This window comes from Tenebrio molitor, chromosome 1, assembly GCF_963966145.1.
Source record: "Tenebrio molitor chromosome 1, icTenMoli1.1, whole genome shotgun sequence".
In the NCBI taxonomy this organism is placed as follows: domain Eukaryota; kingdom Metazoa; phylum Arthropoda; class Insecta; order Coleoptera; family Tenebrionidae; genus Tenebrio; species Tenebrio molitor.
The window spans coordinates 7,224,474-7,250,785 of record NC_091046.1 but is presented as its reverse complement, the minus strand read 5'-3'; the positions used below and the strand labels follow the sequence as shown (position 1 = coordinate 7,250,785).

Here is a 26,312-nt window from a genome sequence, read left to right as displayed (position 1 = left end):
AAAGATTTTTTTTTAAGGACAAAACATATGTTGGGTTTAGGAAATAGGCGATTTTATAAAATATCTTTATGATTTATTTGCGAAACATAGTTTCATTATGTACACCACATTAACTAATTAAAATCTATTGAAATATACAATAATTTATCAAACATACGAGACAAGTGACGAACGATACTTAATAAAACTAAGAACGAAAGAGAATCGTAAAATTATTGTTAGGATTTCAGTGTTATTGCACAATCTAGTATCAAATGTAACAAGTGGACAAGTGGTGATTGGCTTATTCTATAACGAGGCAACGTGGAAGATGTTCTCTCAAATAATCAAAAAGTTCTTTTGATGCCCCTGGACAATTTGTTAATTCTAACTCTTTCATATGCCTTAATTGTATCAGACTTGATAAACCACTACAGGTCAATAATGGACACCCTGAAATGATAATTAGTGCGTCGGCAATCCAATTCCGAGTATCGGACCCAATCAATACCAACCTGCTAATGACAGTATTTGCAAGTTTCTCATTCCACATAGATGCTGAAGTCCAAAATCTCTAATTTGTGAACACCAGCGCAGATACAGTGCAGATAGAGATAACATTGTGGAAATGTAACCGATTCCGATGTCCGTTATGTGAACGCATCTGCAACACATTTCATACAACAATGTATCGTACCCCGCGTGCATGCAGAACGATTCGACTGAGCGTCTGATTTATATTGAGACAAGATGTTTGCTCGAGTACTCGTCGGTGGTGTCGAATCGATATATGAGTGACATTTATTTGATGACATTTAGCTGAGCGTACCGGTCTAGAGTAAGCTCTTCTAATTGGTTGAGATCACACGCTATGTACTCCAAGGCAGCATCGGTGATACGAGGACACCACGACAAGTCCAATGATCTCAGTTTCTGCAGATTTTCAGCGATAAGCTCGACTCCGTCGTCCGTGATCTTGCTGCATCCCGACAAGCTGAGTATCGTTAAGTTTGGTAAAGAATGAACTGAAACAGAGGCGACGAATCGGCATGCGATCAAAACCATCTGGTATCTGGTGTAGTTACCAATATTTACAACTCCATGATTAGTAATTTCCCAACAAGAGTGCAGTCTAAGAATATTGAGTGAATTGCTCTGTTTTGGCGAGAAGTAACCCAAAGCGGCGTCTGTAACGTGATAGGCCTGGAGGGAAAATTCATACAATGCTGGGAGCAGTTGAGCCACAGCGCCTACAGCCTCGTCTGCGACATTTATGCAGTCACTTAGAGTCAGCGAAACTATCCTAGGGTTCAGACATGCCCATAGTCCCGCCTCCGTTATTTCATTACATCCTGCTAGTTCTAGCTCGTATAACGCCTGCAATAAAACACGACGTCAGTTATACATGGACAATTAAGATTTTATGAAGATGTCGTAATCACCGGAACAGTTGTCTTCGCTTTCACCAAAGCATTTACGCGGAAACAAGTGTTTTGTTTTATTGGCGACATTTCTATTTTTCATGCGGACAAACTACAGTATAATTTTGGATGATGCCAATCTTTGCGAGCCGAATATGCAAATCGTATCGATTTTCTCCGAGAAAATTAAATCATAATTAATCTTTCCCACAACGGTTTTTAAGGTCATTTGATGCGGTGCTGACAGTTTTGAGCACCCATGGGTAGGGCAGGCGTAATCTTTTTATTTGTGTTTTTCGTTTTACTCGTCACATTGTATTTATGTTAAAGATTAATACCGTGTTTATTCGTATTAGCGTTGAGCGACAGTTGTGTTAAATCTGCTCAAAAATCATGCACATGTTTTATTCATTCATTAAACCGGATGGGGAGGGTAAATGAAAATTGAATTATGACTCGATTCAAATATTTGCCGACTCAATTTTTTTTGACATTTTTCCACAAATCGTTCTCTTCAGTAGAGCATTTTCAAGTAGGATTAAATATTTAAGAAAGATTTGATGGAAATGAATTGTGGTTGGGGGATTTTGTGAACTTTTTTTTTGTTGGTGCGATTCAGTGAAAATTTGTAATGTTTCACTCCCTTTTTATTTGAACAATCGTAAATGTAACAAAGTAAATATATAAGGCACGTTCCACAAGTAAAAAAGCAAGTGCATTTTGTTTAAAACTTCCAACGTCTTTTTATTTATAATTAATTCTGCAAGTTAATTGTTTAGGAAATATTTTAATCTAGTTGGCTCTGCCGATGACAGTTTTCTCAAAGGACGCCATATTTAAAATTCCAAGAAAATGAATATTTTGCGAAATGAGTTGCAAATGTTGTTGTAAAAAGTTAAAAGACACTGTTAAAAACACTATTAATAAAGGAAGAAGACGTACAATGGTTTACAGAATGACAGAGAGATATCGAGAAAGTGGTAGGTATCAATGAATTACTCGGATTTCCGAATGTTTTGCTGCAAGGGCGTCATTATGGAATCGAAAAAAGATGAAATAGTTGTTTTTAATCATCCAACATTAGTATTGTGTTCGATATTAAAAAAGTTAGTTATAGGAGCACGTGCACAGAAAAAAAGTAGAGGTGCGTCAAGCAGCAAGAGGAAAATATGGGATAAGAACAATTAACGGAAAAGCTCTTGCGAAAGTTTTGTGATTTGCGACGAAACTTACCTAGTTATTTATCTTGAAGGACAACTCGACCGAAAATATGTACATGTCATAAAGAACTCTCATTTGAACAAAACTTATAAAACCAGTTTTCTAAAAAATATTTGGCATGGCTGACATTTTTGACGAATGTCTTAGAATCCTTCACGTTCGATATAATTATGACAGCTGAAATGTTTGTTTTGTTCAGACTTGGCAAAGAGCCATTGTGGAAAAGTTTGTACAGGATTTTTAAGTTTGGAAGGTAGGTACTCGTAATTGAGTTAATAAAGAAAAAAATCTTCGAAATGTTCAGTCGGTTGCAAAAAAATCGAATACATCAAATTTTCTATAATTTAATTCTTCTTCTTGTTGTCAATTTTGATGTTCCGAGATAAGCAGGATGTCAAAACTTTTCATTTCTTATGTCAGACATAGTGACATACCTTATGTCAGACATAACCTATTTGAAGAAGCATGCCATTAAAAGTCAGAAAAGCCTGATTTACATGTGTTAAAAATAGGAACATTCAGTGCTCTTGATTTTTATGATGTACTCTCGTGTCAAAAATAAATTACTCCCTAGAATTTAGGGATATTCGTTACTAGGTTGCCATAAATTTGGTTAGGTTGGAGGCTATGTGGTTTCTGGTGACAAACAAAAGATATCCCAAAAATGTAAGACAGCAAATTAATTCTAACAGTTGCAAATGACAAATTTCTCGCTAAGTGAAAGATGATTTTTCGTTTCACAATCAATTTTGGTTACTGGCGACATATTTATTTGGATTTAATCTCTCAATTCAAAGTAACAAACCTTAGGCATTCAAAATAACTTTTGAAAATTCTAGTTACACACAACATGAAAAACGTTATTTCCCTAAAAGTTCGAATTCGATTTTTTTTGCAACCGAAAGACCAGTCTTTCTCCAGAGAAACTACTAAGTCTTGGGCAAGCAAATGTTGTTACAACTAAAAAATTCAAAAATGGTCGCTCTTTCACAATTATATTGGAACTTAATTTGTAAAAAAAGTTGTTGCTGTATCAAGAAAACAAACAAAGGGACAAGGTTGCAAAGGTATTCGGGTTATTAATCATAACTGTGTCGCTTTATTTTCCGAACATGCAAAAATGGCTGTTTTGTATTCAATAATTTGCAAGTATGTACGGTACGGACCCAAGAGGGTCCTACAAGGTTGAATTCTTCCAATAACGATGAGTTTAAAGTTTCCGACAGTTGGGTATGCAAAGTATTTATTAATTCTGTCAGATTTCTAAGGCGCAAAAGCAATTTAATTAAAAATGTTTCTCTTTATTTCATATCAAAACGTTACAAACCACTGTTAAGTCATAGGAACTTTCTACCATTTAAATAAATTAAATTTAGCTGAGTTTCAAACGTCTTTGTCTCAGTTTACGAATTTGATAATTTTAGATGGAAGAGATGGCGAATCATAAAACTAAGTTTTGAACGGAACGCCAAGTCTAGAAAATGCAAAATTATGTTCGTAACTAGCGTTTTTTATTTAAAAATTTCTAGTTGACGCCACTTTGTTCGAGTTGGAGCAGTAAATGCTCCACAACTCGGAGAGAGTTTTTAGAGTGCAGACGCTATAGCCCTCTGGAGATTTCTAAAGAAATTGTCGGTTATTATCAAAATAAAAAGGTTATCATTTCGCTTTTTTCCACGTTCGAACATACCAAATTACAAATTTTATTGTAGCAATAAAACATTATCGTATTTACGCACCATTTAAGTTTAGTAGTTCTTGTTAAATTAGATTTTTCTTTGTGTTTCGTTACGAAAATTTTTCACGTGAAAAATGAGCTATTCACGAGTAAAATTAAATCGAAATTAATTCCAGTTTTACTTTTCACTTCCTGTGAGATCACGGATAGTGCCACGAGGATTGGAATATGCAAATAAATAAAAAATTGAAAGGGTGGGTTGTGTTTCTTGGGGTATGTCTTGTCGACTTCAAATTCAAATGTTTGCAGTGCTATTTTGAAATATCAGGCCACGTATTATATTCCGCTTAAAAATCAATTATTGGAAAATAATTCCGTATTAGTATCGATTACGTATTTTGTTCGTTTTATTAGTATATTAACAATTTTGCCATAAAGCTATTAGACATTAATTTCAAATCGGGATTGTTATCAATTTTAAAATCAGGAAAAGATTTCAGAATCGATTGTAGAAATCCCAATTGATTTGCATTTATTCATCTCAATAAATATTTTGGAAGCAAGTCATGTGTCACGTCTTCTTCGCAACCCTACACTAAAAAAATATTTCCTTAAATACTGCAGCAGATAAAGTGGATTGTGCTTTCGGTGCTGTCTCCAGTAGTCCTTATAGACAATTCTGTGTCCTATTTTAAGCCATTTTCATACGAAACGAATGTGTTGTGTGCCGACCCCGTTCTTAAAACATTTCCATTTATAATACGCTCCGAATGTATTTGAAAAACTTTTTTTGCCGCATAAGGCACTGACGCCAAGAATCATTTATCTTTATCGGCACATTTCTTTTTATTGAGCGTGCTGCTCCTGACGGCTTATTGAAAAATGATGTATCGAGATTAAACAAGATTTTATATTTTACAATAAAACTGAATAACTTTTTATTTATCTAAGATAACTTCTACTGGGAAAAAATACAATTTAGATTTTATTTAATTAAATAGGTATTCGCTCGGTAAATCATTTCATCTCGAAATGCGAAATAATTCCAGAATTACTACTGTGCACGAATGCAACGTGTCCAATCGGTTTGTACACGTGAGGGTTGCTTTATTTGTTTCTCGTGAAATACCATTTGGACACAATGGAATCCGACGCCGTTCCTCGTAAATTCACGTAAAATATTTGGAAAATTTTGTTTGCTACTAATGCGGAAATCTGTTTGCACTTCAGGTTTCGAATTATTTAACTGAAACGTTATGACGGAAATGTAAGATGCTGAAATAATCAACCAGACAGTTGAGATTAGAAAGGGTTGGATTACTCCGTGAAATGTGATAAGCTAGATAATTCCGGGCAAATTCTGCAGAAGAACAGCCAATTACAGAAGGTCAAATAAGGGTCTATTATAGATCAACGGATTGTTAGTTTCAAATTTATGTCGACTGTTGTCAAGCGGCCAGATTTAAATTCATACTGAAGGTTATAAATTCTCTTACTCCTTCGTGCGAGAATCCTTAAAAAATATTTTCATCAGCAGTATCGCATAAATAATGTAATTATGTTAAATGCAAAATATTTGTTGCTGTGAGTGAAGAGTTTTAAAGAAATTGTGAAACAGCATCATTGAGATTGTAATTTCGAAGTAATCTCGTTTGGGATATGAGATTTGTTGTGGAATATAAGCCGCACCGAGAATGAAATTTCCAATTAAATCCTAATTTTGGGTGACATTTAGAGTCGTCGGATGCCACCGCTCAAAGACAACACCTACAGAATTTGTTGGAGGTTTCTATCGCAACGGCGAGATGATTTCGCTCGGTGTAATTTTCGTCGAAGAAACAAGATGTTTTCCGTCAAAATTTCCCGAATCAAATCGACAGATGTTTGATGTGAAATTTCTTAAACAAGCAATTTAGCCGATGCCCTCGAAGAGAGTCGCCGCTAAAATAAATCTCTTTACGAGTTGCCAAGAAAAATTGTTATCGACGGCATCGGAAATTTTCTGCTACTTCCCAGGATATTCTATTAAGCGGGCGCCACATCGAATTTTTCCGTCTCTAAATCAGGAGCTTAGCCTGCTCTGTCGCAGTGTGTTTGGATGATGAAAACCAACGTCGCAAAAGGAAAGACATTAGGAACTGTGGAAGGGACCGGAAAACATAATGATACCGCACTTCGGATTTATGCCAAATAATAAACCGTAAAGATTTTATTTCGCCGCAGTACAGAGGCCGCCATTTATCGGAAAGTAAAGTCGCTAATTCGCGTCGAAGTCGCAATGCAAATTGACAATTGATTTTTCGACGAGTGCATTTTACGTTTCACGCAATGACAGCCGCACGTGAAATGCGAAAAGGTCGCCTTCCAAGGTGACGTTTTCATTTGGAGTTGTATCAGGTGAGGCGATCGGCGCGTGGAAGCGCAAGTGTGGGTGCGGAGATGCAGGAGGCGAGCTTCACCTGGACCCGGCCATTGATCATCTAATTTCTCCGTTTTGACCTTTCTCACCGGAAAAATAAATAGAGCAGAGAGGAGGGAACGTTCGATTCGCCATAAACATACGGGATGACAGATATTAAAGTAGTGACGGTGTTGTCGTGACCGGAGTTGCAATTTAAAAATGAGATTGGATTGATTTGTTGTTGCCGGGGCCAAGTCTTTTTTGCACAGCGTGTAATGTGAATAAACTGCTTAACTTAATTGATGTCTAGTTCTAGACTTGTCTTAGCGAGTATCGATTTAAACAGTTGGTGGTCCCGGTACGCGGAGGTTTTCAGAATTGTTCCTTGATGCTTCAAATTAATCCTGACTTGCTGCTTAACCATTATGAAAATTTGTATTAGACATGACATCCGACATTACTAATTATAATTTTGAAACGGTGGAAGGACATATTTTTAGTATCTGAGGAAATAAATGTCGGTGCTGAACAAGACGGGAGTTCATTGTTTTAAAATTTTACACGGTTTTAAACATTTTTTCAAATTAAGATCTTTTCAAATTTTGTTCAAGCTTCTATTCAAAGATTAAAAATACCATACGATCGAATACTTTTATTCGCTAGAAGGCTATGAAATTATTTTTGTTTTAAATTTATGTTGGTAGTAAAAGTGTAATATAATCTACGGGGTGATCAAGAAAGGCTGTTTAAGTTGGTAACACTGAATTGTATTTTAAATCGTATAACAGGAGTAACTTTAGGTTGTTGATGGCTTGTCGTTGTTTATGCTATACCTACATCAGATATTTGTCAAATAAACCAACAAAACATATCCGGTTGCAGTGTTATAAATAACCGAATTAAAAAATTTTCTTAATTGTACTGCCAACTTAAACAGTCCTTCTTGATCACCCGGTATTTCAAAATCAAAAATCCACCACCTTGTTGACAGAAAAAAAGAAATCCCTAGAATAAGTTTCATTTTCTTGGGTTGGCCCAACCTCCCGCCAAAATTTGACATTGAACTTTGAGTTTATTTACGTAACACAAAAGAATTATTATGTACAAAAAGGTGGTAGCTACCATATCATAACTTTTGAGTGATATAATAAAATGAGAACAAAAAAACACCATGAATTACGACCTAAATGACTGTCAATAGTTTTCTTTCATAACCCCACTTTTTTCTGACACTTGCAAACACACTAAAAACAAAAGGTGGCGACGTTGTCGGTTGTATTTTCGAGGTAGAATGCAGTGGATTTTTGATTTTGAAACAGACTATAGACATTTTACATTTGACAGCTTAGGGTTATATTAGTACTGTCATTTTAACAATTACAAAAATTCAGAAATGTTTTCCAAAATTCTTCTATACATGACCATATAATAACAAATAATATTTTAATTGGCTGTACATAGGACCTAATCATCATATTACCGACCCACATTTCAAAAGATTATCAATTATCATTAGTTATAGTCTATTTTTTAATCAAAGAACCACAACACCGCAATTTACACCCAAAATAGAGCTGACAACATTGTACACTTTTAAGCTAGGGTGAAAAATCTCATCATTAAAAATTGAGGTTATTGGAGATATTAGTAGCGCAGCAATTTAATAAAGTTAATAACAACTAACAACAACTAATTTGAGAGTTTTATAAATGTCTTACTTTGCGAGACATTTTTAATAGCACGTTCAAATTTTAGCTGCGAGTTTGCGTACTTTCAAGGACATTAAAAATGACGCGTTGGCAGAAATAGCCAATAGATATCATTAAATTCCCTAAATTAAGTAAAATTTTATATTTGCAAACCTAAATCAACAGGTCGTGGTTCTTTGTTTAAAAAAACAGACTTTATATCATTTTGAGAAATTCGAAATGTCAAAAATGTCGGGAGTTTGTTGAATGGCTTATAATTTAAAACATATTTTCGCGAATTTAACGTAGGTAAAGTCAAATGCCAGATAATACAAAGATTATTACACCATCATTTTTGTAGTTTTGAATAATGTATATTTAAAAGCGTGCGTATGCTACAATCGAAACACTTAAATTGTTTGAGAGGACATTATTTTATATCGTAATGTCAAATGTCTTTGGATAGGAACATGATTATGTATAATAATAAAAATAGTTATTTGTATTACAAGGCCAGAAGCTGTTATTTTGCAAGTGCAAGCACTTGCAAAACAGTTTCTGGCCTTGGAATACACAAAATTGTACAAAAATTCCACATGTCAATCCTGGGTGAATTTTTTTAGCATACTAAATTTTTTTAAATAAAATTATTTTTGTAATTTGCCTCCATTTTGATTCTCTAATAGACATATTAACGAACGCGACGTCATCATCTGGGATGTCCTTATAGCCATTATTTCACGGAACATTTTATGAAAATTTTTAGGTTGGCAAAGCTTGATCCGTCATGCGTGTCAGTTTAAATTACAAAATGTGCAAAGAATTATTTATCAGGGTTTATCAGGCAACAAATTCGCGACTGTATTTTTGTCAATTTCACGTATTTTAGCGGGCGTACATGAAAGATTATCTTCCATATTCGTGTTTTGTGACAGAATTAGGATAAAACAAAAGGCGACTTTGAAGACTTGATCAAATTTTTACTTTTAAAATTAAGACATTACCAACCGCCACAAAAATCCCTAAATCGAGGAAAATAAACATTTTCGTTTAAAAACGGCTTAAAAAGGGCAAATTACAAAAAATAGTATAAAAAACTCGTTTCATAAGACCTTGAAGCACTCATTCTTTAAAATAACTCGTGGCTACGCCACTCGTTTTTTAATCTTGAATTCGTGCTTCAAGACTGGTCTTATGAAACTTGTCTTTTAATATACATACTATACATAATATACGACTATTAAAGAATGAATGCATTCTTGCTGGGTATTTAACGAAAGAGTGATATCACTTCCATACCTAGTGATAGAAAATACTAAAACGCACGGCTGTCGGCCAATCCATCCGTCGTATTTATATTCTATCACCGACAGATCGCCAATCGGATGAGTTTGTAAACATGAGTCGCACATCGCGTACCAATCGCTAAACGAGGTATAATTTCAATTGTCGAATATTAAAAGTCGAATTAAATTCAATTTTCAAACATGGTTTTTTCTTGGTATAGTTATGGAGAAAGTATTGTCTTCAACTCGCGTATAATAGCTGTTATTCACTCGGACGATTCTACTACTCGCCTACGGCTCGTGTTGGAATTTTCATCGTCTTGAATAATAGCCATCATTATACGCTCGTTGAAGAATGTATTCCATCACGAAAAGAACAAGTGGGCGACTTTCAAACTACCAAGATTTTTATACTTGTCTTGTAAAGTAAATTCAGGATGGATTTGGTATTTCAAGATCGAATAATTTTATTTTTTGGCTATGTGATTATGTCTTGTAAATACACAGTGACATGCAAGGAACCAACATAATGCGAATTTAGCAATGCTCAATCCAACGTATCTTTTATTGGTACTATCGAAAGAATTAATTTTTATATCTAGGTACACATAATTTTTTTAAATCCCGATTTTTTTTCTTTTTTTTAACAAAAAGGTAATTTTTCTTTCAAAGGGAGGCACAGCATCGAGGTCGGATTTATTTATCATTACTCATTACCGACATTTCCATCAACACATGATAATTCCTTTAAAAGTATTATTTATTATTATTATTTATTTATGTTATCATTTATTTTTATTTTGCTATACGCCCCCTTTTAGGCGACATCCAGCTTGGGGTTTGTTCATTATTTTTATTATAATGAAAACTTTTTGAAACTTGATTTTTTCAAAAATCGTTTCAAATTTTAATTTCATTACATTTTAACGAATCCAGAAATAATTTTTGTAATTTTATCCAACTTTTTTTTAACTGGTACCGAAACCATTGGTACCACTGCTTATAAGGGGAATTTTGTTCCATAAGACAAATATCAATCGTAATACTTTTTATGTTCGCCATAAAATGATTAGTAAAATTTTAAATGTTTATAAAACCCAGAAAGTCGAAGCTTGCAGTAACTCAATCAGCTCAACAAAGATTTCGCTTATAACCAGATTAGCCTGACAGTTTCACGTTTTAGATGCTTCAAATAGACAATAATAAAGGTAATCCCAGAAATTAAAAAAAAAATAACTGAAATTATTTTCATATACATAGAAATAATTCTTAATTTATTTATCCAACGCCTGTTTATTATCAAGTCATAATAATTCCGATTTTGAATATATTATGAGGTCTATAAAACACTAGTGGACTTATGAACCCATAATTAAATTGTTTTTATAATTAATGAGTTTAGAGAGAATTGAACAGTTTATTGAACATCAAAAAAATAAAAACTGTTAGGGAAGGACGTGTTGGATAAAAACTATGTATTACACTCGTGCTTTAACAGCAAATAAGTCACTCGAGCAAGCTCTCGTGGCTAAACATTTCTTTCGTGACTTATTTGCCTTATAAGACACTAGTATAATAAATAGCTATTGTTCGTGTGTTTTAATAGCTGAAATCATAAGGTACAACGTTAGAGTAACAGTTATGTGATAATTAATTATGTATTACGAGATTTAATCTAGATTGTATCGATTTTTAAAATTTGTTATTGTTTTCCTTTTTTTTTTGTTAATAAAGTCCACGAAGATTTAATTAAAAAGCCTCATTCGTGCAGAAGGATTGTTTTTAGTTACGTATTGTACACGTATAGTGGTCGTGGCTTGTAGATATTTTACTTATCTATTAACCTCTTTGTTGTTTTGTCATGCGGTACGTGTTCATAATTTTTTCAAACAACAAAAGATAAATTATTCTAAATGGCAAGATGGGTAGGCAAAATCGAACGCTAATCACTTGAAAGAAGCAGAAAGCCCTACCAAATAATCGAACGGGTTTCGACACCGCAAGGTGACTTTCCTTTCGGTGATTTATGTAAGAGTGACAGTTGGTGGGAAGATTAAGTTTTCTCGGTAGATACGTGAAAAGTCACATCTGCATTGCCGTACTGACCTGAAGGTGATCCAGTAAAGATTCTAGTCCTCTATCGGTGATGCTGGAACATCGTAAGCTGAGCGTGTGTATGTGTTTCGAAGCTAGTGGAAACGAATTAACTAGATCTAGAGCGTCCTCGTCGGAAGCCCCCATCAGACAGAGGTTGTGGAACCCCCTCCTCAGCAGCGAAGAGTAGAGCCTGGTGCGCTCGTTGCCCTGCGAGGACCTCATCTCGCGGCACTGCAGCACGGGCACCAGCCCCGTCCAGTACCTGGGCGACCTGTAGAGGATGTCCCTCCACCTGGTGCAGACCTGGGCGAGGACGCATCGCTCGCACGGGCTGAAGTAAAGGAAGAACCTGGCCAGGAACTTCTCGTCGGCCATCAGCTGCTCCCACGCGAGGTAGGCGGCGGGGGGCCGGTGTCTGCGGGGGGCCGCCGGCGCCGTCCCCGGCTTGGGAGCCCCGCGGCCGGGCAGCAGCCTGGAGGGCTTCTCCGGCGCCGCGACGGCCGCAGCGCCGCCGCCGCCGCAGAACACGTTGGTGACGCGCTCCATCACGCTGCCCTTGGCGGAGTGGTGCTTGCTGCCGCGAAGGCCCAGGCCGTTGATGCGCTTGGAGAGCTCCGCCGAGGCGCGCTCCACCACCCCCTGGGCCGAAATGGACGACATGGTTCGTCGGAGGGGGCCAGTCACGAGGTCATAGCTGCGGGTCGGCGTCGCGGTGAGCTTCGGCTCGACACTGCTGCAGTCACTCTACTGTGGCCGCAAGTCGATACGATTTCGTTCACCCTCGCGATGCCCAACCGATCAATACTCACCCCTGTGGCAGGCGCAGAATGCTCATAACTTCAAATAGCGGTTCCCCCGTCGACGGAGATCCAAGACACCTGACCGATCCGACATCGCCTCTCGCTGTCGGAGGCTCGATTTCGACCGCCGGAAAAAGCTACGGACCGGCACCTGTCAACGTTGATGTCTGCCGAGACCGCATCCACGTTAGTACCTAAGTACTACGTGCAACATCGGTTACGTAACGACGCCTCTTAATTTGTTCAAATACCGTCATTATTAATAGAACATGGCGGCAGATAATGCATGGGGGCACCGAAGTCGGCGTTGTATCCGGCTGGGGACGTAAAAACCTATCACAGCACCGGTACAAGTGCAAATCGAGTTACTCTCGATTACATTTTACTTGTTTTTAAATCTGCTCATTAAACACGACAGGAAATTACGACGTTCATTTTATTAGTTAGTTATGAACATTATTTTCCTCGAGGCTCTTCACTTTTGGGACAACTTCGAGTCGTTTGTTTCTTGAAAACTGACAACCCAACAATACACCGGTGAGTCAGCAGCATCTTGGGTCGCTTCATTTTTATGTCAAGAAAATTCTAAACATTTCTGGGCTGAACTCTCCGTTAGAGGAAAACTTAAATAATAAGAAAACTTGTATTTTGATAAAACTGTTCGCAAAAAAAAAAATGAAATTACAGGTTTCACTACTTGAAAAAAATGTGTTCCCAAAAAGAACCATTTTTTAGAATGTTCTAATATTTCAAAGTGACTTACATTTTCAAAAAAGGCAATCATTTAATGTCTCCCCGACCTCTTAGAAAACTTAATTATTTCACATTAAAAAAAAATCTAGACCGTGTACCAATGTGTTTTTATTTGGTTTTATACAAATAAAAATGTAAGATTGTAATATCTATCTATAATCGTGTCAAAAATACCATAAGTTACTCCCTAGAATTCGAACTTTTAGGGAAATAACGTTTTTCATGTTATTTGTAACTAGAATTTTTCGAAGTAATTTTGGATGGCTAAGGTTGGTTACTATGAATTGAGAGATTAAGGGCCAGTTTACAGAAGCGAAATTAAAGGTGCGTTTTGTTGGGTCATCCAGATTGAACGGAATGCATCCCACCAACAAAACGGCTTAAAATTTTTGACAGTTTTGTCATAAAATCCCCACTTTCTAACATTCAAACCGACCATTCTATGTAGTTTAACGGAATGAAAAGTTTCGTCGGAGTCGGTTTTGTGCACCAATAAAACGGTCGTTCCATCATAAACCGATTCCGGTTATGTACCAACAAAACGTACCTTAAGTTAATCGTAATCAAATGTGATTAACTGAACACGTGATCGAACCAATTTAAATCTTGAATTCTTTTCTATAAACTGGCCCTAAGTCCAACTAAATATGCCGCCAGAAATTGATTGTGAAAAGAAAAAACATATATCGCTTAGCGAGAAATTCACCATTTGTAACTGTTACAAGGAATTCGCTGCTTTACATTTTTACATTACATTTTTAAAATTTAGTACTTTCTGGATAGACTTTCTTCATTTATTGTTTAATAAAAGACTCTTTGATAATTGTTTTTAAAATAAAACAATCATATTCATATTAAAAAAATTAACAATTTATTATTACCTGCTTTATACAAAGTGCCTCTAAAAAAACGTATATCAAGAGTTCTGTGGAATTTGCGCCTCTATAATTTTATTGCGTTGGAAACTATTGGAAATATGTAGGTAATTTTAAAATGCTAATGTTCCTTTCAAAAAATATTGTACAAGCCTCGATGCGCGAAGACGTATTCGGCACATTCGCGCAAATGAAGTCTTCGCTTGTGCTTCAAATAATGCGCTAATGTGCGAAAAATGTCTTCTCGCACTCGGTTCGTAAATAACTATTGTGTGCTCGAAAAATTCCCAACAATTTGTATGTTAAATAAATGGGACCCTAAAGGAGCACCGATTTGTTTCAATAAGGCTCATCTATTGATCAGGTTTTGCATTTTTCTGATGCGTTTATCTTATCAGTCCGAAACTCATTTGTCATTTTTATTTTTTGAAAAATTTCCACCTAATCTAAATCTCATATTAGAGAATGAAGTTAATTAAACATTTTTTGACAATTGTCTACAGGGTGTAATGTAAAAAAAAAAGAAAATGAAAATGTTGTGGTAAATTAGGCCTCAAGGAGAGACATACAAACTCCAAGGTCCTGTGATCCTGTGATCGAGTATTTGTACTGTACGAAACTACATAGACTTACTTACTCGTACGCTGAAATTATTTTTTTTGCTCGACAGTGTCAGAATTTGAGAATTTTCTCCTATGTGAACGGATTTTGATAAATGTCACAACTTGTCAAAACGAAACGTCAAGCTAATTTTAAAGGTTTTAAGCGAATTGGAGCCTTTAAGGAGCTCGTCGAACAAAAAAACGTATTCAACTCGTTCGTGTGTAAATTGGGCCTTTTTTGGCACGCGTGGGCCATTTTAAAACGCGAGTGAAACTCGTCAAATAAACTACTATTATTTCCACCTTCTAAGTAAATGACACTTTATAGTCATTTGTGGTAACTAAGTAAATGGGTAATTACAGGCAGAGCCCTGTAATATTTAACAGGCACGTAGAAGAGACCTGTAAAGACTTTACAAGGCTCATCAAAAAATAAATAATCAAAACTAATTAAATGATTTTTTTTTAAAGTTTATTACAAACCAAACAAATTTAACAATCAATTGTTGCAATAATGCATTTTGATCCGTTTCGAAAGTCATTTTCATATCGCTCCTGGGATCGAATCAGTAGAGAACCGCACTTGCAGCGTTGTTAATTCCGTGGTTATTTTCTTGCATTTCAAGAAAATCGCCTTGAAAGTCTTCATCGGGCATTAAAGCCATTCTTTCTTTTCTTTCTTTTTGCAACAAGTTTCACAAAACTTCTGACAGTATTTTTGTTGTTTATCTCTACACCATGACGACGTAGGTACAATTGCCCCACCGCCTTTCATTACAAAATTTTTATAAACATAAATAACAATTAAAAAACGAAATTTAAAGGCTGAAGGTGGAAATAAAAGTTTGTATGCAACTCGCTTAACAATTAAGCTTTACTGGGCTTACTGGCTTATGGCGACTCGTTCCTTACGTCACTCGTCCAACAAGTGCCAGCGCCCGTAAAGATTAATTTACTAAGCTCGTCACATAAATAACTATTATTGTGTCCTTGATCATAGGCGCGTATTTTTTTATTTATCTTAATCTCTGCTCAAATTGATTGAAATATCGGTGATGCAGCCTTATCGTAATAGTTTCCAAATCGTCACGGTGTCAAATTTATAAAATAAAAAAGCTCGTCGAATTTAGTGTTTGATCCGTGCGTTTGAGATGACTACCGACAGATCAGGTACATATTCGGAGTCCCCCATAAGGAGAAAGTCTTCCGACGATGAAGAACAAATCGATTTTAAACCGTCCCCAGAACTGATCCCTGACGAATATGAACATTCCACAAGCGACAGTGTACTGATACATATATTCAGAACTGATGACGATAGTAAACCTGCCGAAGATTTGATGAACACTGTCGCGGCCATAAATAATACAATAAGTGTCGAAAAGAATCTTCATTATCTAGACAAAAGAGAGGAATTTTTCAAAGATTTAGGTTCGAGTGAGTGTCGCTGACGTGGAAGTGATTTTGTCTTCGATTTGATAATATTTCTTTTGTTTGTCTTTAGTACGAAAGGAGGCAGCCAACAAGAGTGCCTTGATACTGTTTTTTATCGGATTTTTCGAGAAAGACGGGACCATTTTTATGACAAACGAAGATGATTCCGACAATGGACATGTGGAAATTAAATTTATTTGGAATATATTTTCAGCCAATAACTGCCCCGAGTTAAAAGGCAAACCGAAGATTTACATTTTTTCCGTAAGTTTTTTAGAATAAAAAAATACTATCCACACTATTTTTAACTATTAGACATCACAACGGCCGAAAGGTGGTCCTCAAGTGGACGCAATGGGACATCGCAGCGTAGTCTTTGAAAAGGTGTACGATTTTCCGGCCGAGGCAGACATGTTGATCATCTGCCACAAAGTTGACGGTGAGGTTCTTCATTAGATCGTGGGTAGGTCTAAGTAAGTAATAATGGTTACAGAGATATCGGACGTAGCCAACAGGTATTTTATAAAACAACTTTGTAACAATATTAATGAGTACAGCAAAAAGTACGACATCATAGACTTGGTCAGTTGTTTTTACGATTGTAAAATGTCTGTACCTCTGGTCATATCCACCTTAACCAGAAAATTTTATCTCACTCCGAACAACGAAAGGCAGCACTACTTGTCGATAATAGAAAATCATGACAAGCTCGAAGAAAGATTGACGAACATTAAACTGGATATTGAGAAAATTCAGGAGCTTCAACAAAAGAATAAGTTTCTGAATTTCAGTTTTAAAAAGAAGAGTGAGGATCGTCATACTCGTATGTTATATGTCATTGGCATTGTCCGTCTTTTTTTCTTTCTTTTTTTTGACACTTTGTTGGCATGGGCATAACCACTTAATCAGGCAGGGAAAATGATTTAATTTGTGACAATCTAACCAAATTTTGAAATAACATTGAGGACTAAAATTTATTGCTCGTGACTGTACGTTATTTTAGAGACACTTTGTATTTTTAATTCAGCTGTACAGCGCTAACATTTAATTTAAAATATGTAGTTGAAACCCGTATCAAGTTCCTCGACATTACATTTTTATTTAAAAGCCTGGAAATTTTGTTTCTTTACTTTTATTATTAGTAAAAAATTCCAAACAGATTTACAGGTAGCGTAAATTAGATCATTTTGTATTAAAACGTTACGAAACTGTTCTTTTTCCTTGAACATTCTCTACCTTTGATATTTCTTTTCCTAAGTCCTGACTCATTTATTAGTTACTTTAAAATTAATATTCTGCAAACACTGAGATTAAATTAAAAACTGTAACATTTAAGGAAGGAATTTTCGCCGTAACTAAAACTCGCTGAAGTTCAAACTCCTGCAGAAATGTTGCGTGGCAATAGTCATAAAATGTGTTTTTCATAGAATATACCTTTTTTTGTTTTTGTAGAATAAAATAATGTAAAATGGTAAGGAACGACCAGATGTAATTACATATTTGATAAATAATTATGTTTTCTGTTATCACATTTTGTAATGTGATCCTATTTTGATGCAAAATCACAGTTCATAAACTACCCAACACGTGATTGCAATATCGTTAAATTAACATTTATTATTCAGGTACGCATTTCACGTTTACCTAATAAATTAAGTAAACACGATGGATTCTCTGTTTGCTCATACATCTCCCAACTGTATTTTGGAATTTTAATGAGCACTTTCCATCGACAATATTGACAATCAAAATGTTTGCAAAAGAGGTATCTTTACGTAAGACGAATTGAAAAACAATTGTTCAATTATGATACAAATACGAAAGTCGCAACCGTGCCGCCGTGCTCGCGTTCCTTCCCAACACCAGATTTGTTGGCTGATACGCGGCACTGGATGGGGTTTATTTTACGAGCTTGTTTATACATCGTGCTTGATGTGTCACATTAGCCTACTGCTGTTTCTGTTTTGGTCCTGTATGTGAGGGCCTTGTTCCCGGAATACATCACATCAAAGCACCCAAATAATTTTAATATTTCACGGCGCAATAAAAATGCGAGCGTAACGTAAAAGGAGTCTAGTTAGGCAAAATCGGTGGTGCATTAAACAAGCTGCGTTCAAGAAGGAACAGTCTGTTTGATGATTTGATCGGATCGATGGGTCCAAAACGAAACCTATAGCTCACCCAGAAATGGTGAGCAATTAGGAGATAAAGGGGGCGATATATTCGGGGTTTAGAGATTTATGGGGCGCAGTTTTCTAAATGGAAAATTTATACCGGAAGCGGTCCGATTTTGTCTTTGTATTTTTGTTTCATTACTTAACGTAGAAGCCGCAGCGGAGTTATTTGAGTCATTGTGACTTGCTAAATAGTTATTTAATGAAGAAGATATGTTGCACAATAGCCTGTTGTTACATGTCCACTTTTAGATTTATGTTTGTTCGGACTTTTATTTTCTCTAACGCCAACAATAATGCAATAAAAAAAACCATGTATGTACACGTTTTCGCAATTATTGTACCTATCTGTCATAAACGAAACCAGTTTTGGGGTAAAACGTGATTAAAAAAATAGACAACTAAAAATTGGACTTGAATATTTATTGGTCAGTTTGAAAGTAAAAATCTAAGGACATTTGCCACAACACTTATCGAACCTATCTACGTCGGGTTTATGATTGGGAGTCCAGGGCCCCAAACTAGCGTTAGCGTAGAAATCCATTGGATAACTGGAGCCCTCTTTGTGCCAGTCGGCGTCCCCCATTGCGACTGCCATCTCGTAAGGAGTCAAAAACGGCTTGGAGAACGCGAGTCCCCAGTCAATCGACAGCCTGGGACACGCGACTTGCACGAACGCATCCAGACCTCTGAACAAATCCAACTTCTTGGGGAAAATCTCCGAAAGTAAAATGATCACCGCGTTTTTACCGATCTGATCCAGGCGACTCTTCAAATGCTCCACAACCTTGGAGCTGCCTTGTCTACCCAAAGTGCCCATGATCACGCCCACCGATTTCGCCTGTTTAGCGTCGGCGATGCTTTGCATTCTATTTTTATCCATCAAGGCGTGATCGTAATACTCTCTTGTGAATTTTTTGTCGTAAGGATCGTAACGATAAGCTTGCAATTTCGGATTCGCGATCATCGCGGCCTCCAAGTGAAACCTACCGTCGCCCAAATAAATTATCACGTCCACGCACCTCAACACTGGGGCGGTGCAACCCAAAATCTCGCCGGGAGATAGAGGCTTGAATTGTGGTATCGAAACATCATAGCCTATCTCTTTAAGTTTACTTGAGACACCTTGTAACGTAGTTATAAACTGAATTGTACTGACTAGACCGATTTTAGTAGTAGTCGGAAAATTTAATTTTATGGTGTCTATAAAATGGAGCGGATCAATTTTGATGTCCACAAATATGTACAAAACTTTTATGCCGCTTGTTTGGTCAATAGGTATTAAACAACTATGACCATAATGTACTAATAACTCGACCCCCAAGGCTTTTGCTGTTAGATCATCAATACAGCAAGCACCATACGTTACATCCCCCATAATTACTGAATCTGCTCCAGTGAATTCTTTGATGATGTCGGCAATAGTCGTCGCGAAGAGAAGAAGACCTTCTGGCATTTGTAAGGCAACTGTTTGGGCTTGGAGTTCTTTTATTCGCCATATCGTTTTCGGTATCTCAAAATTGTAGTTTTTGGGCAAAGCTTCGACAGCGACTTTTAGTTTGGGGTCTTCTAGAATGGAATCTGGAATTTTCGTTATTTTCTTTGCTTTGAAAACCTTTCTTGCGGGCTTTGCCCTCACAACCACGGCAGCTTCTTCCGACATCTTAAACGACAATTTCTAGAGTTAGTTATTAAATATTGAACAATACATTTACCTTGTTTCTATTTGTAGGTTAAAATAACATGAATCATGGACACTTCTCTTACTTTTTAATAAATAATAAACATTTCTAATTTGAGGTTAGGTAGAAATCTGTGACTAGTCAATTGCCAGGTTAGCCAAACTGATAAGAATAAATTCCTAGTCACTGGAATACATTTTAAAAATATTATTTAAATAACGCAAAGTTAAAAGAAATCATTTTATTTTCAAATTCAAACATTAAAAATATTTCTTTTTAAAGATCAGTATCAATTAAAAAAAAAGAATAAAATACATTTGACAGCACAGACTGATACTACTCTTGAAGTTCTGGGTTTACTTTTAGTTTAAACAATTTTTAGCCCTTGGATTGCCTTTTCTATCGAGTTTAAATCCCAAATGACAAGCTGACCATCCAAGCCTGAAGTACTGATCTTTTTTGTGTTATTCTTGGTACCAGCATATATGCAGACACATGTGATGGCATTTTGATGAATAGAATCAAGATTAGTATCAGATGTTTCACTTCTGGCTTGTTTATCCAAAGAATGAAACATTCTCATTGCAGTTAGCCCTCCAAGTTCCTTCTTTTGTGAAGTGTCTAGCTTGGCTGCAAAAGCCAACTGACCATTATCATTCAAGCTGTAAAGCACTGGGATACAGCTGTGACCTGCTGCCACCACTGATTTATTAGTGATCCACGTGCAACTTAAAAATGGCAAAAATTCAGTTCGAAGTTTAAAAACTGCATTTCCTCTGGTAGCATCAGCTACATTGATCGTGGAGTCATGAGCCACCCAACAGGCTTTATTGCCATCAGGTGAAAAACTGACGCTCTGAACCCATCCCCCACCTGAATTAGAATTGGCAAATTCCGCTAACAAGTGTCCCAAAGGCATTTTAGACCCCCAAGGAGTTGGCTCTGGAGTTTTCTCGATATCTTTTATGTAGGCTGAGAAAATTCTCACTTTAAAATCAGTAGATCCAGCAACCAGTAAGACATTGTTTGGGTGCCAGTCAAGAGTTGTGACAGTGGAACGAATGGGTTTTTTAATGTGTTTTGACACCCACCAGTCATTTTCCGATTCAAAGTAGCAAACAGAAATCAGACGCGCTCCGGAACCGACAGCGAATTTATTTTCATCCGGGGACCATTTTACGCAAGTGGCGGCGCGATTGATTCGTAACAGGACCAAAGTCGGCTTCCACTTCTTATCCTTGTCAGGTGTCCACACGTACGCGTTTCGGTCAGCAGCGCAGGTGACGATGCGGTTAGTGTTCGGGCCCCAATCTATTCCCATGACGCGGAGGTCGTGCTGGTTCAAAACGTCGATCAGTTTCCAATCTGATCCAGTTCTTTGGTAAATGTGCACCTCATGATTGTTAGGCGACAACGCGATTTCTGAAAGTCTCAAAATTGGTGATTTGGTTTTTGTGGATTCACGTACGCACGGGTTCTGTCCTTGTTCCAGGCGTGGCAAGTGATGGGGCTCACTACATTTCCAAATCTATGTTGTTCAGTCATCTGTCAAGTCAAACATTTCGAGGTGCTATTGTAAAGTTATCATATAATTTTCTCACCTTGATTAATTAAAAATTCGCGGACTCTGGTCAGTCTACGCGAATTTTACACAAAAACAGTTCTCAACCAATCTTCAAGTGATCGGAAAACCCGAAAATTTTCACCGGGTGTGGCGATGACAAATTTAAAATTTGTCACTTTTTTTGACAGTTCCTTATCTGGGGATTTTAGTTTTAAAACTGTTTTAACAGCTTGGCGGTAAAACGAAATATAAACAAAGTGTGCTTTTTTTATAATCGTTAAATTGTTATAAAAACAATAATTTTTAAATTATTAAATAAAGTCCAAGTAAAATAGTAAATTTTCAGAGTTGTATGTACTAAATGGAATGAAAATGAAGCTGTTTCTGTTTTGGAGGATCGGGGGAAAACTGAAATCAAATTTAAAATTAAAAACTTTGTTTCGGAACAAAATCGTAATGAAACAATAATTTCTAATTTGAAGTTTCAACACAAAGGCTACAGTAATATCCATAGTAACATTGATTTAATATAACAATCGAGTGAAGAGAGAGCTTTCTGCTTTTTGATTTTATACTGTCAAATATATTTTTTTAAAATGGATATAAATTACGTATATCAAAAGAAGAGAAGCGAATTCGGAAAACAATGCATGTTTTCTGATAAAGGACCCGAGTTATTGGATAATTTTCCCTCGAACAAGAGACTACTTCGTAATTATATCATGAGGTACGGGCGCCATTCCAGTTTCAAAGTAGTTTAGTCAATTTTTTAGAGATCCAGTAAATCGCACAACATTATGTGCACCTATACAAGCCGAACACTATTTGAACACTACAAGGGCAGAATATGCCAACGCCACCATGAACCACATAGAGGGTGGATGGCCCAAAGATGTCAACACAGCAGACGAAGAACAAACAAAAAGATACAGACGCAAGGTCGAAAAAGACGAAGGTTTTCATCACACAGTCATGCAACTTTGCCGTGTAGGTTTAATCGTAATAATCGGGTCGATATGATAATCGCAATCAAATTAACAGAACATGGAAAACTGCATCTTACAAAATAACGCCATAAACATTTATCAACAATATTTCTCTGACGTGGAGCCCACACCGCTCGTCGAACGCAGTTCTGCAAGAACCGTGAACGTTTATCAAGACCAAAGCACCCCAACCAGACCGGTAACGCACATCTCTTGGTCGCCAGATAATCAGACGAAGCTCGCCGTCTCTCACTGCAATCTGAGCTTCCAGGCGGTCGTGCCCAACCAGACCAACCATTCGTACATTTGGGAAGTCGGTACATGTCATTACAAAGACCTCGCGAACAATTCCTGACGTCAAATTTGTAATTCCAGAAAATCCCAATCTTCCTCTGCACGTACTGCGTCCGGAACATCCAATTGTTTGCCTGGAGTACAACCAGAAAGATCCCAACTCCTTGGTTAGCGGAATGTTCAACGGCCAAGTCGCCGTTTGGGACACCAGAAAGGGTTCCGACCCTGTGGAACTCAGCGTTATCGAGAATAGTTATCGCGACCCGGTGCACAATGTCTTGTGGATCAATTCTAAATCTGGTACCGAGTTCTTTGGCTCGTCGACTGATGGCCAAGTGAAATGGTAACTGTTGTAGTCATCTCTTACTGTCTAGATTTTTTTATTGTTTTCGTAATACAGGTGGGACACCAGGAAGCTGTCAGAACCAACCGAAACTTTAATTTTGGACATTTCTAAAGATGACCAAACTATGGCGAACGCTCTGGGTGCTTCTTGTTTGGAGTACGAATCGACCATTCCCACACGATTTATGGTCGGCACCGAACAAGGAAAGGTCATCTCGTGCAACAGAAAAGGAAAGACTCCGCAAGAAAAGATGATGTTTAAATTTTCAGCACACTACGGTCCCGTCTTAGCCTTGCAGCGAAATCCTGCTTTTCTGAAGAATTTCTTGACAATAGGCGACTGGACGGCGAGGATTTGGTCGGAAGATTGCCGCGAAAGCTCCATCATGTGGACGAGCTTTCACAAGGCTCTCTTGACGGACGGTGCATGGAGCCCTACAAGGTTGGCCTCATTTGAAAGCGTTTAAGTTTTTGTAATCGGCACAATTCACAGATTGTCGGTATTTTTCACGACAAGAAGCGACGGGATTTTGGACGTTTGGGATGTGTTGCAGCAGCAAAAGCAAGCGTGCTTGGGAGTGAAAGTCTGCGACGACGCTTTGCGATGTCTCAGAACCCACGACATGGGTCGATTAGTGGCTGTCGGCAATCAGAAAGGAACAACTTACTTGGTCGAGTTCAGCGAGAACTTGTCCATGTCCAACAAGAACGATAAGATGTTGTTGACTGCGGTAACGACAACGTCAAATTGTCCTAACGTAGATTACAATCAAAGTTGTAGATGTTCGAGCGAGAAAGCAAGCGCGAAAAGATACTGGAGGCCCGCAACAGAGAAATCAGATTGAAGCAGAAGGCTAGAAGCCACTTGAATGTCGCAGTGGTGGAGGGCGAAGAAGAAGAGAAACCTGAGGAACCAGAGGACCTGTTTTATGACAATAATGTTGTTCAGGCTGAAAATGACTTCTACGCGTGCATCAGGGAACAAACTGCTGAACCGCTTCCTGAAGTACCCGAAGACGAGATGGAACATCTCGAAACCGATGACGAACAGGCGACCGACACGGAAGAAAGTCCAGACACTACTGAACCTTCACCGGGTTCCGGCAAGGACGAGACGAAAAAGAAAAAGAAGAAGAAGGGCAAAGGAAAGGGGAAAGGTAAAGGTAAAGGCGAAAAGAAAAAGAAATGAATTGCTGTAATGTGTAGGAAAGAGATTGAAATTTTCATATTTTAACACTTTCATTTATATTTTTTAAACAATATTAGATGCACCAAAATATACAGAAATTTTAGATTTACGTATCTTCGCTGTTGTCATTTTTCCTTGAACGTTTCGAATTTCCCGCACAAATATTTTTGTTTGAGGCCTCGACAGTTGGCAACAAACGTCAACTCAAACGTCAAGGTTGTTTAGTGATTGTGAGGATTGTGAGTAATTGTAATAACTTATCCTTATCTCTTGTAGATATTTTAAACTCGGGTGTACTTTATTATTTATGTTTTGTGTTTCGATAAAAATTGATAATTTGTGCCAAAATTAGTCGCTTTTGTTCGTAAAAAGACCGAGACATGAATAAAGATCCTCCGCCCCCATATTCGGCTTCTGCCCCATATCCAGGTAATGTCCGAATTAATTATCGAATTTACGTCGCTGACTGTAAATGACGTTGCTTGTGCATAGGAGTGCATCAGCAGTGCCACTATAACTACCAACCTGCCACCCCCGTAATTCACCAGTACGCAGCATGTCCCCCGTCTTATGGGGCCACAGCTCAAACCACCATTATAGTGCCAGAAACGGAAGTTATTATTGTGGGGGCTTGTCCGGCCTGTCGCATCGGCGTTTTAGAAGATGATTTTACATGTTTAGGTCTGTTGTGCGCGATTTTGTTATTCCCAGCAGGTATATTGTGCTGTCTTCTTCTGAAGGAAAAGCGTTGCGGGAATTGTGGTGCTCGATTCGGTTAATAATAATGTATCTCTATTTTACACATTTTATACAGTTATGGTTGAGATGTTTTAAAAATCTTTATCAAAAGAATTTATCATATTTAGATTAAAGTTTGATTTATAATTGAGCGTTGGGTGGAATTAACCAACAATTATGAAATGATCTGGCAAAATTTGTTTCTGAAGGTTATTGGGTTATATAATTACATAGATTGGTTTATCAAAAATTTCCTGGAGTACAAAATTTACAAGGGGGATTCACAGAAATGTGACTTGGCTGTCAATATAATAAATTTTAGGAGCACCAAATTTTATTTTTCTGGAAGTATTAGAAGATATTCTTGTTTACATTGCATCAAGAGCTCAAATTGATGAAATATTTTATTTGAAATGAAAAAAGGCATCTACCTGTATATTTTATTTATAACAATTTTAAAAAACATTGTAAGATTTTTGTAAACAATGTGTATATAAGTACATACATAACAAATCAAATATTCTAATAAAGAAAACCTTTTTCATGCCAAATAATGTGTACATAAAATCATTGACATCTAAACTCGCAGGTAAAACTTGAATGTTTCTTTATACGTGATAGGTCGTATTTTGGGAGTTTTCAGTTTTTATTTCAAACATGAATATTGTGAAACGTAAACAAAGAAATGTGTCATAAAAAGTTTCGGTAAACAGGGTCTGACAAAACTTACGTGTGGAACATGTTTTGATGTATTCAAACATTTTCTGTTTTTCTTAATCTATATTTGTTTGTCATTCAACGTGATATATATACTCGTTAAATATAGATAATGTAGATGTTGTAATGATACATGTTATATTTTATTGTTTTGTTGCCGAATGAATATGATTAATAAAATTGTACATTTCATTTTACAGAAATGTATTGTTTTCTTATACTTAAACCCGTTTCGCAACTGAGACAAAATCGTTGGCGAGTAAAACCCAACTTGTGTACTGCATTGGACAGAGTTAATGACATAACTGAAATATGTAGCGTGATTGGGATGTTCGCACATTGAATATTGATTGATATCGAAAAACGCGTCAAGCGATGATGAATGGGG

The 26,312-nt window shown here is 36.9% G+C and overlaps 6 protein-coding genes across 8 annotated transcripts; 3 read left to right on the top strand and 3 right to left on the bottom strand.

Annotated features, from left to right (window-relative positions):
• Positions 1-51: 51 nt before the first annotated feature.
• LOC138141517 (F-box/LRR-repeat protein 16) lies at positions 52-13,243 on the bottom strand. Of its 3 annotated transcripts, none has more exons than XM_069062244.1 (6): positions 12,581-13,243; positions 11,781-12,515; positions 1,065-1,356; positions 809-1,004; positions 495-643; positions 52-432 (listed from the first exon to the last, which is right to left on the bottom strand). In XM_069062244.1, exons 2-6 carry the CDS (start codon positions 12,429-12,431, stop codon positions 284-286), a joined length of 1,437 nt encoding a protein of 478 aa, XP_068918345.1. In that variant the 5' UTR covers positions 12,432-12,515; positions 12,581-13,243; the 3' UTR covers positions 52-283. The 3 variants fall into 3 exon arrangements, with proteins under 3 accessions (XP_068918345.1, XP_068918343.1, XP_068918344.1); XM_069062242.1 differs by having other exon boundaries at positions 11,781-12,465; XM_069062243.1 differs by having other exon boundaries at positions 11,781-12,518; positions 12,581-13,242.
• A 2,688-nt stretch (positions 13,244-15,931) lies between these two features.
• On the top strand, positions 15,932-21,823 carry LOC138141528 (caspase-1-like). The gene is made up of 4 exons (XM_069062262.1): positions 15,932-16,238; positions 16,306-16,499; positions 16,551-16,674; positions 16,729-21,823. The coding sequence occupies exons 1-4, from the start codon at positions 15,953-15,955 to the stop codon at positions 17,130-17,132; spliced, it is 1,008 nt and encodes a 335-aa protein (XP_068918363.1). The 5' UTR covers positions 15,932-15,952; the 3' UTR covers positions 17,133-21,823.
• Dph1 (diphthamide biosynthesis 1) lies at positions 18,818-20,273 on the bottom strand. Its single transcript, XM_069062257.1, has 2 exons — positions 20,125-20,273; positions 18,818-20,072 (listed from the first exon to the last, which is right to left on the bottom strand). Exon 2 carries the CDS (start codon positions 20,070-20,072, stop codon positions 18,858-18,860), a length of 1,215 nt encoding a protein of 404 aa, XP_068918358.1. The 5' UTR covers positions 20,125-20,273; the 3' UTR covers positions 18,818-18,857.
• Arpc1 (Actin-related protein 2/3 complex, subunit 1A) lies at positions 20,318-21,845 on the bottom strand. Its single transcript, XM_069062259.1, has 3 exons — positions 21,693-21,845; positions 21,564-21,636; positions 20,318-21,513 (listed from the first exon to the last, which is right to left on the bottom strand). Exons 2-3 carry the CDS (start codon positions 21,634-21,636, stop codon positions 20,459-20,461), a joined length of 1,128 nt encoding a protein of 375 aa, XP_068918360.1. The 5' UTR covers positions 21,693-21,845; the 3' UTR covers positions 20,318-20,458.
• Positions 21,846-21,982: 137 nt separating this feature from the next.
• Positions 21,983-24,582, top strand: Dnai2 (dynein, axonemal, intermediate chain 2). The gene is made up of 7 exons (XM_069062241.1): positions 21,983-22,382; positions 22,429-22,642; positions 22,697-22,958; positions 23,017-23,278; positions 23,336-23,722; positions 23,774-24,011; positions 24,062-24,582. The coding sequence occupies exons 1-7, from the start codon at positions 22,252-22,254 to the stop codon at positions 24,467-24,469; spliced, it is 1,902 nt and encodes a 633-aa protein (XP_068918342.1). The 5' UTR covers positions 21,983-22,251; the 3' UTR covers positions 24,470-24,582.
• A 114-nt stretch (positions 24,583-24,696) lies between these two features.
• LOC138141537 (membrane protein BRI3-like) lies at positions 24,697-26,127 on the top strand. The gene is made up of 2 exons (XM_069062274.1): positions 24,697-24,898; positions 24,962-26,127. The coding sequence occupies exons 1-2, from the start codon at positions 24,850-24,852 to the stop codon at positions 25,246-25,248; spliced, it is 336 nt and encodes a 111-aa protein (XP_068918375.1). The 5' UTR covers positions 24,697-24,849; the 3' UTR covers positions 25,249-26,127.
• The last annotated feature ends 185 nt before the right edge of the window (positions 26,128-26,312 follow it).

What these genes read in the sequence shown, in the direction of transcription:
- Arpc1 (XM_069062259.1), bottom strand. Translation starts at nt 21,636, where the DNA reads ATGACTGAACAACATAGATTTGGAAATGTAGTGAGCCCCATCACTTGC. An exon ending in CTGGAACAAGGACAGAACCC is followed by an intron (nt 21,514 to 21,563) that starts GTGCGTACGTGA and finishes TGAGACTTTCAG; the next exon opens with AAATCGCGTTGTCGCCTAAC.
- LOC138141517 (XM_069062242.1), bottom strand. Translation starts at nt 12,606, where the DNA reads ATGAGCATTCTGCGCCTGCCACAGGG. An exon ending in CTTTACTGGATCACCTTCAG is followed by an intron (nt 1,357 to 11,780) that starts GTCAGTACGGCA and finishes GTTTTATTGCAG; the next exon opens with GCGTTATACGAGCTAGAACT. An exon ending in GAAGAGCTTACTCTAGACCG is followed by an intron (nt 644 to 808) that starts GTACGCTCAGCT and finishes AATGTGTTGCAG; the next exon opens with ATGCGTTCACATAACGGACA.
- LOC138141537 (XM_069062274.1), top strand. Translation starts at nt 24,850, where the DNA reads ATGAATAAAGATCCTCCGCCCCCATATTCGGCTTCTGCCCCATATCCA. An exon ending in GGCTTCTGCCCCATATCCAG is followed by an intron (nt 24,899 to 24,961) that starts GTAATGTCCGAA and finishes GCTTGTGCATAG; the next exon opens with GAGTGCATCAGCAGTGCCAC.
- LOC138141528 (XM_069062262.1), top strand. Translation starts at nt 15,953, where the DNA reads ATGACTACCGACAGATCAGGTACATATTCGGAGTCCCCCATAAGGAGA. An exon ending in TTTCAAAGATTTAGGTTCGA is followed by an intron (nt 16,239 to 16,305) that starts GTGAGTGTCGCT and finishes GTTTGTCTTTAG; the next exon opens with TACGAAAGGAGGCAGCCAAC. An exon ending in CATCTGCCACAAAGTTGACG is followed by an intron (nt 16,675 to 16,728) that starts GTGAGGTTCTTC and finishes TAATGGTTACAG; the next exon opens with AGATATCGGACGTAGCCAAC.
- Dnai2 (XM_069062241.1), top strand. Translation starts at nt 22,252, where the DNA reads ATGGATATAAATTACGTATATCAAAAGAAGAGAAGCGAATTCGGAAAA. An exon ending in CAGTCATGCAACTTTGCCGT is followed by an intron (nt 22,643 to 22,696) that starts GTAGGTTTAATC and finishes TCAAATTAACAG; the next exon opens with AACATGGAAAACTGCATCTT. An exon ending in ATAAGATGTTGTTGACTGCG is followed by an intron (nt 24,012 to 24,061) that starts GTAACGACAACG and finishes TCAAAGTTGTAG; the next exon opens with ATGTTCGAGCGAGAAAGCAA.
- Dph1 (XM_069062257.1), bottom strand. Translation starts at nt 20,072, where the DNA reads ATGTCGGAAGAAGCTGCCGTGGTTGTGAGGGCAAAGCCCGCAAGAAAG.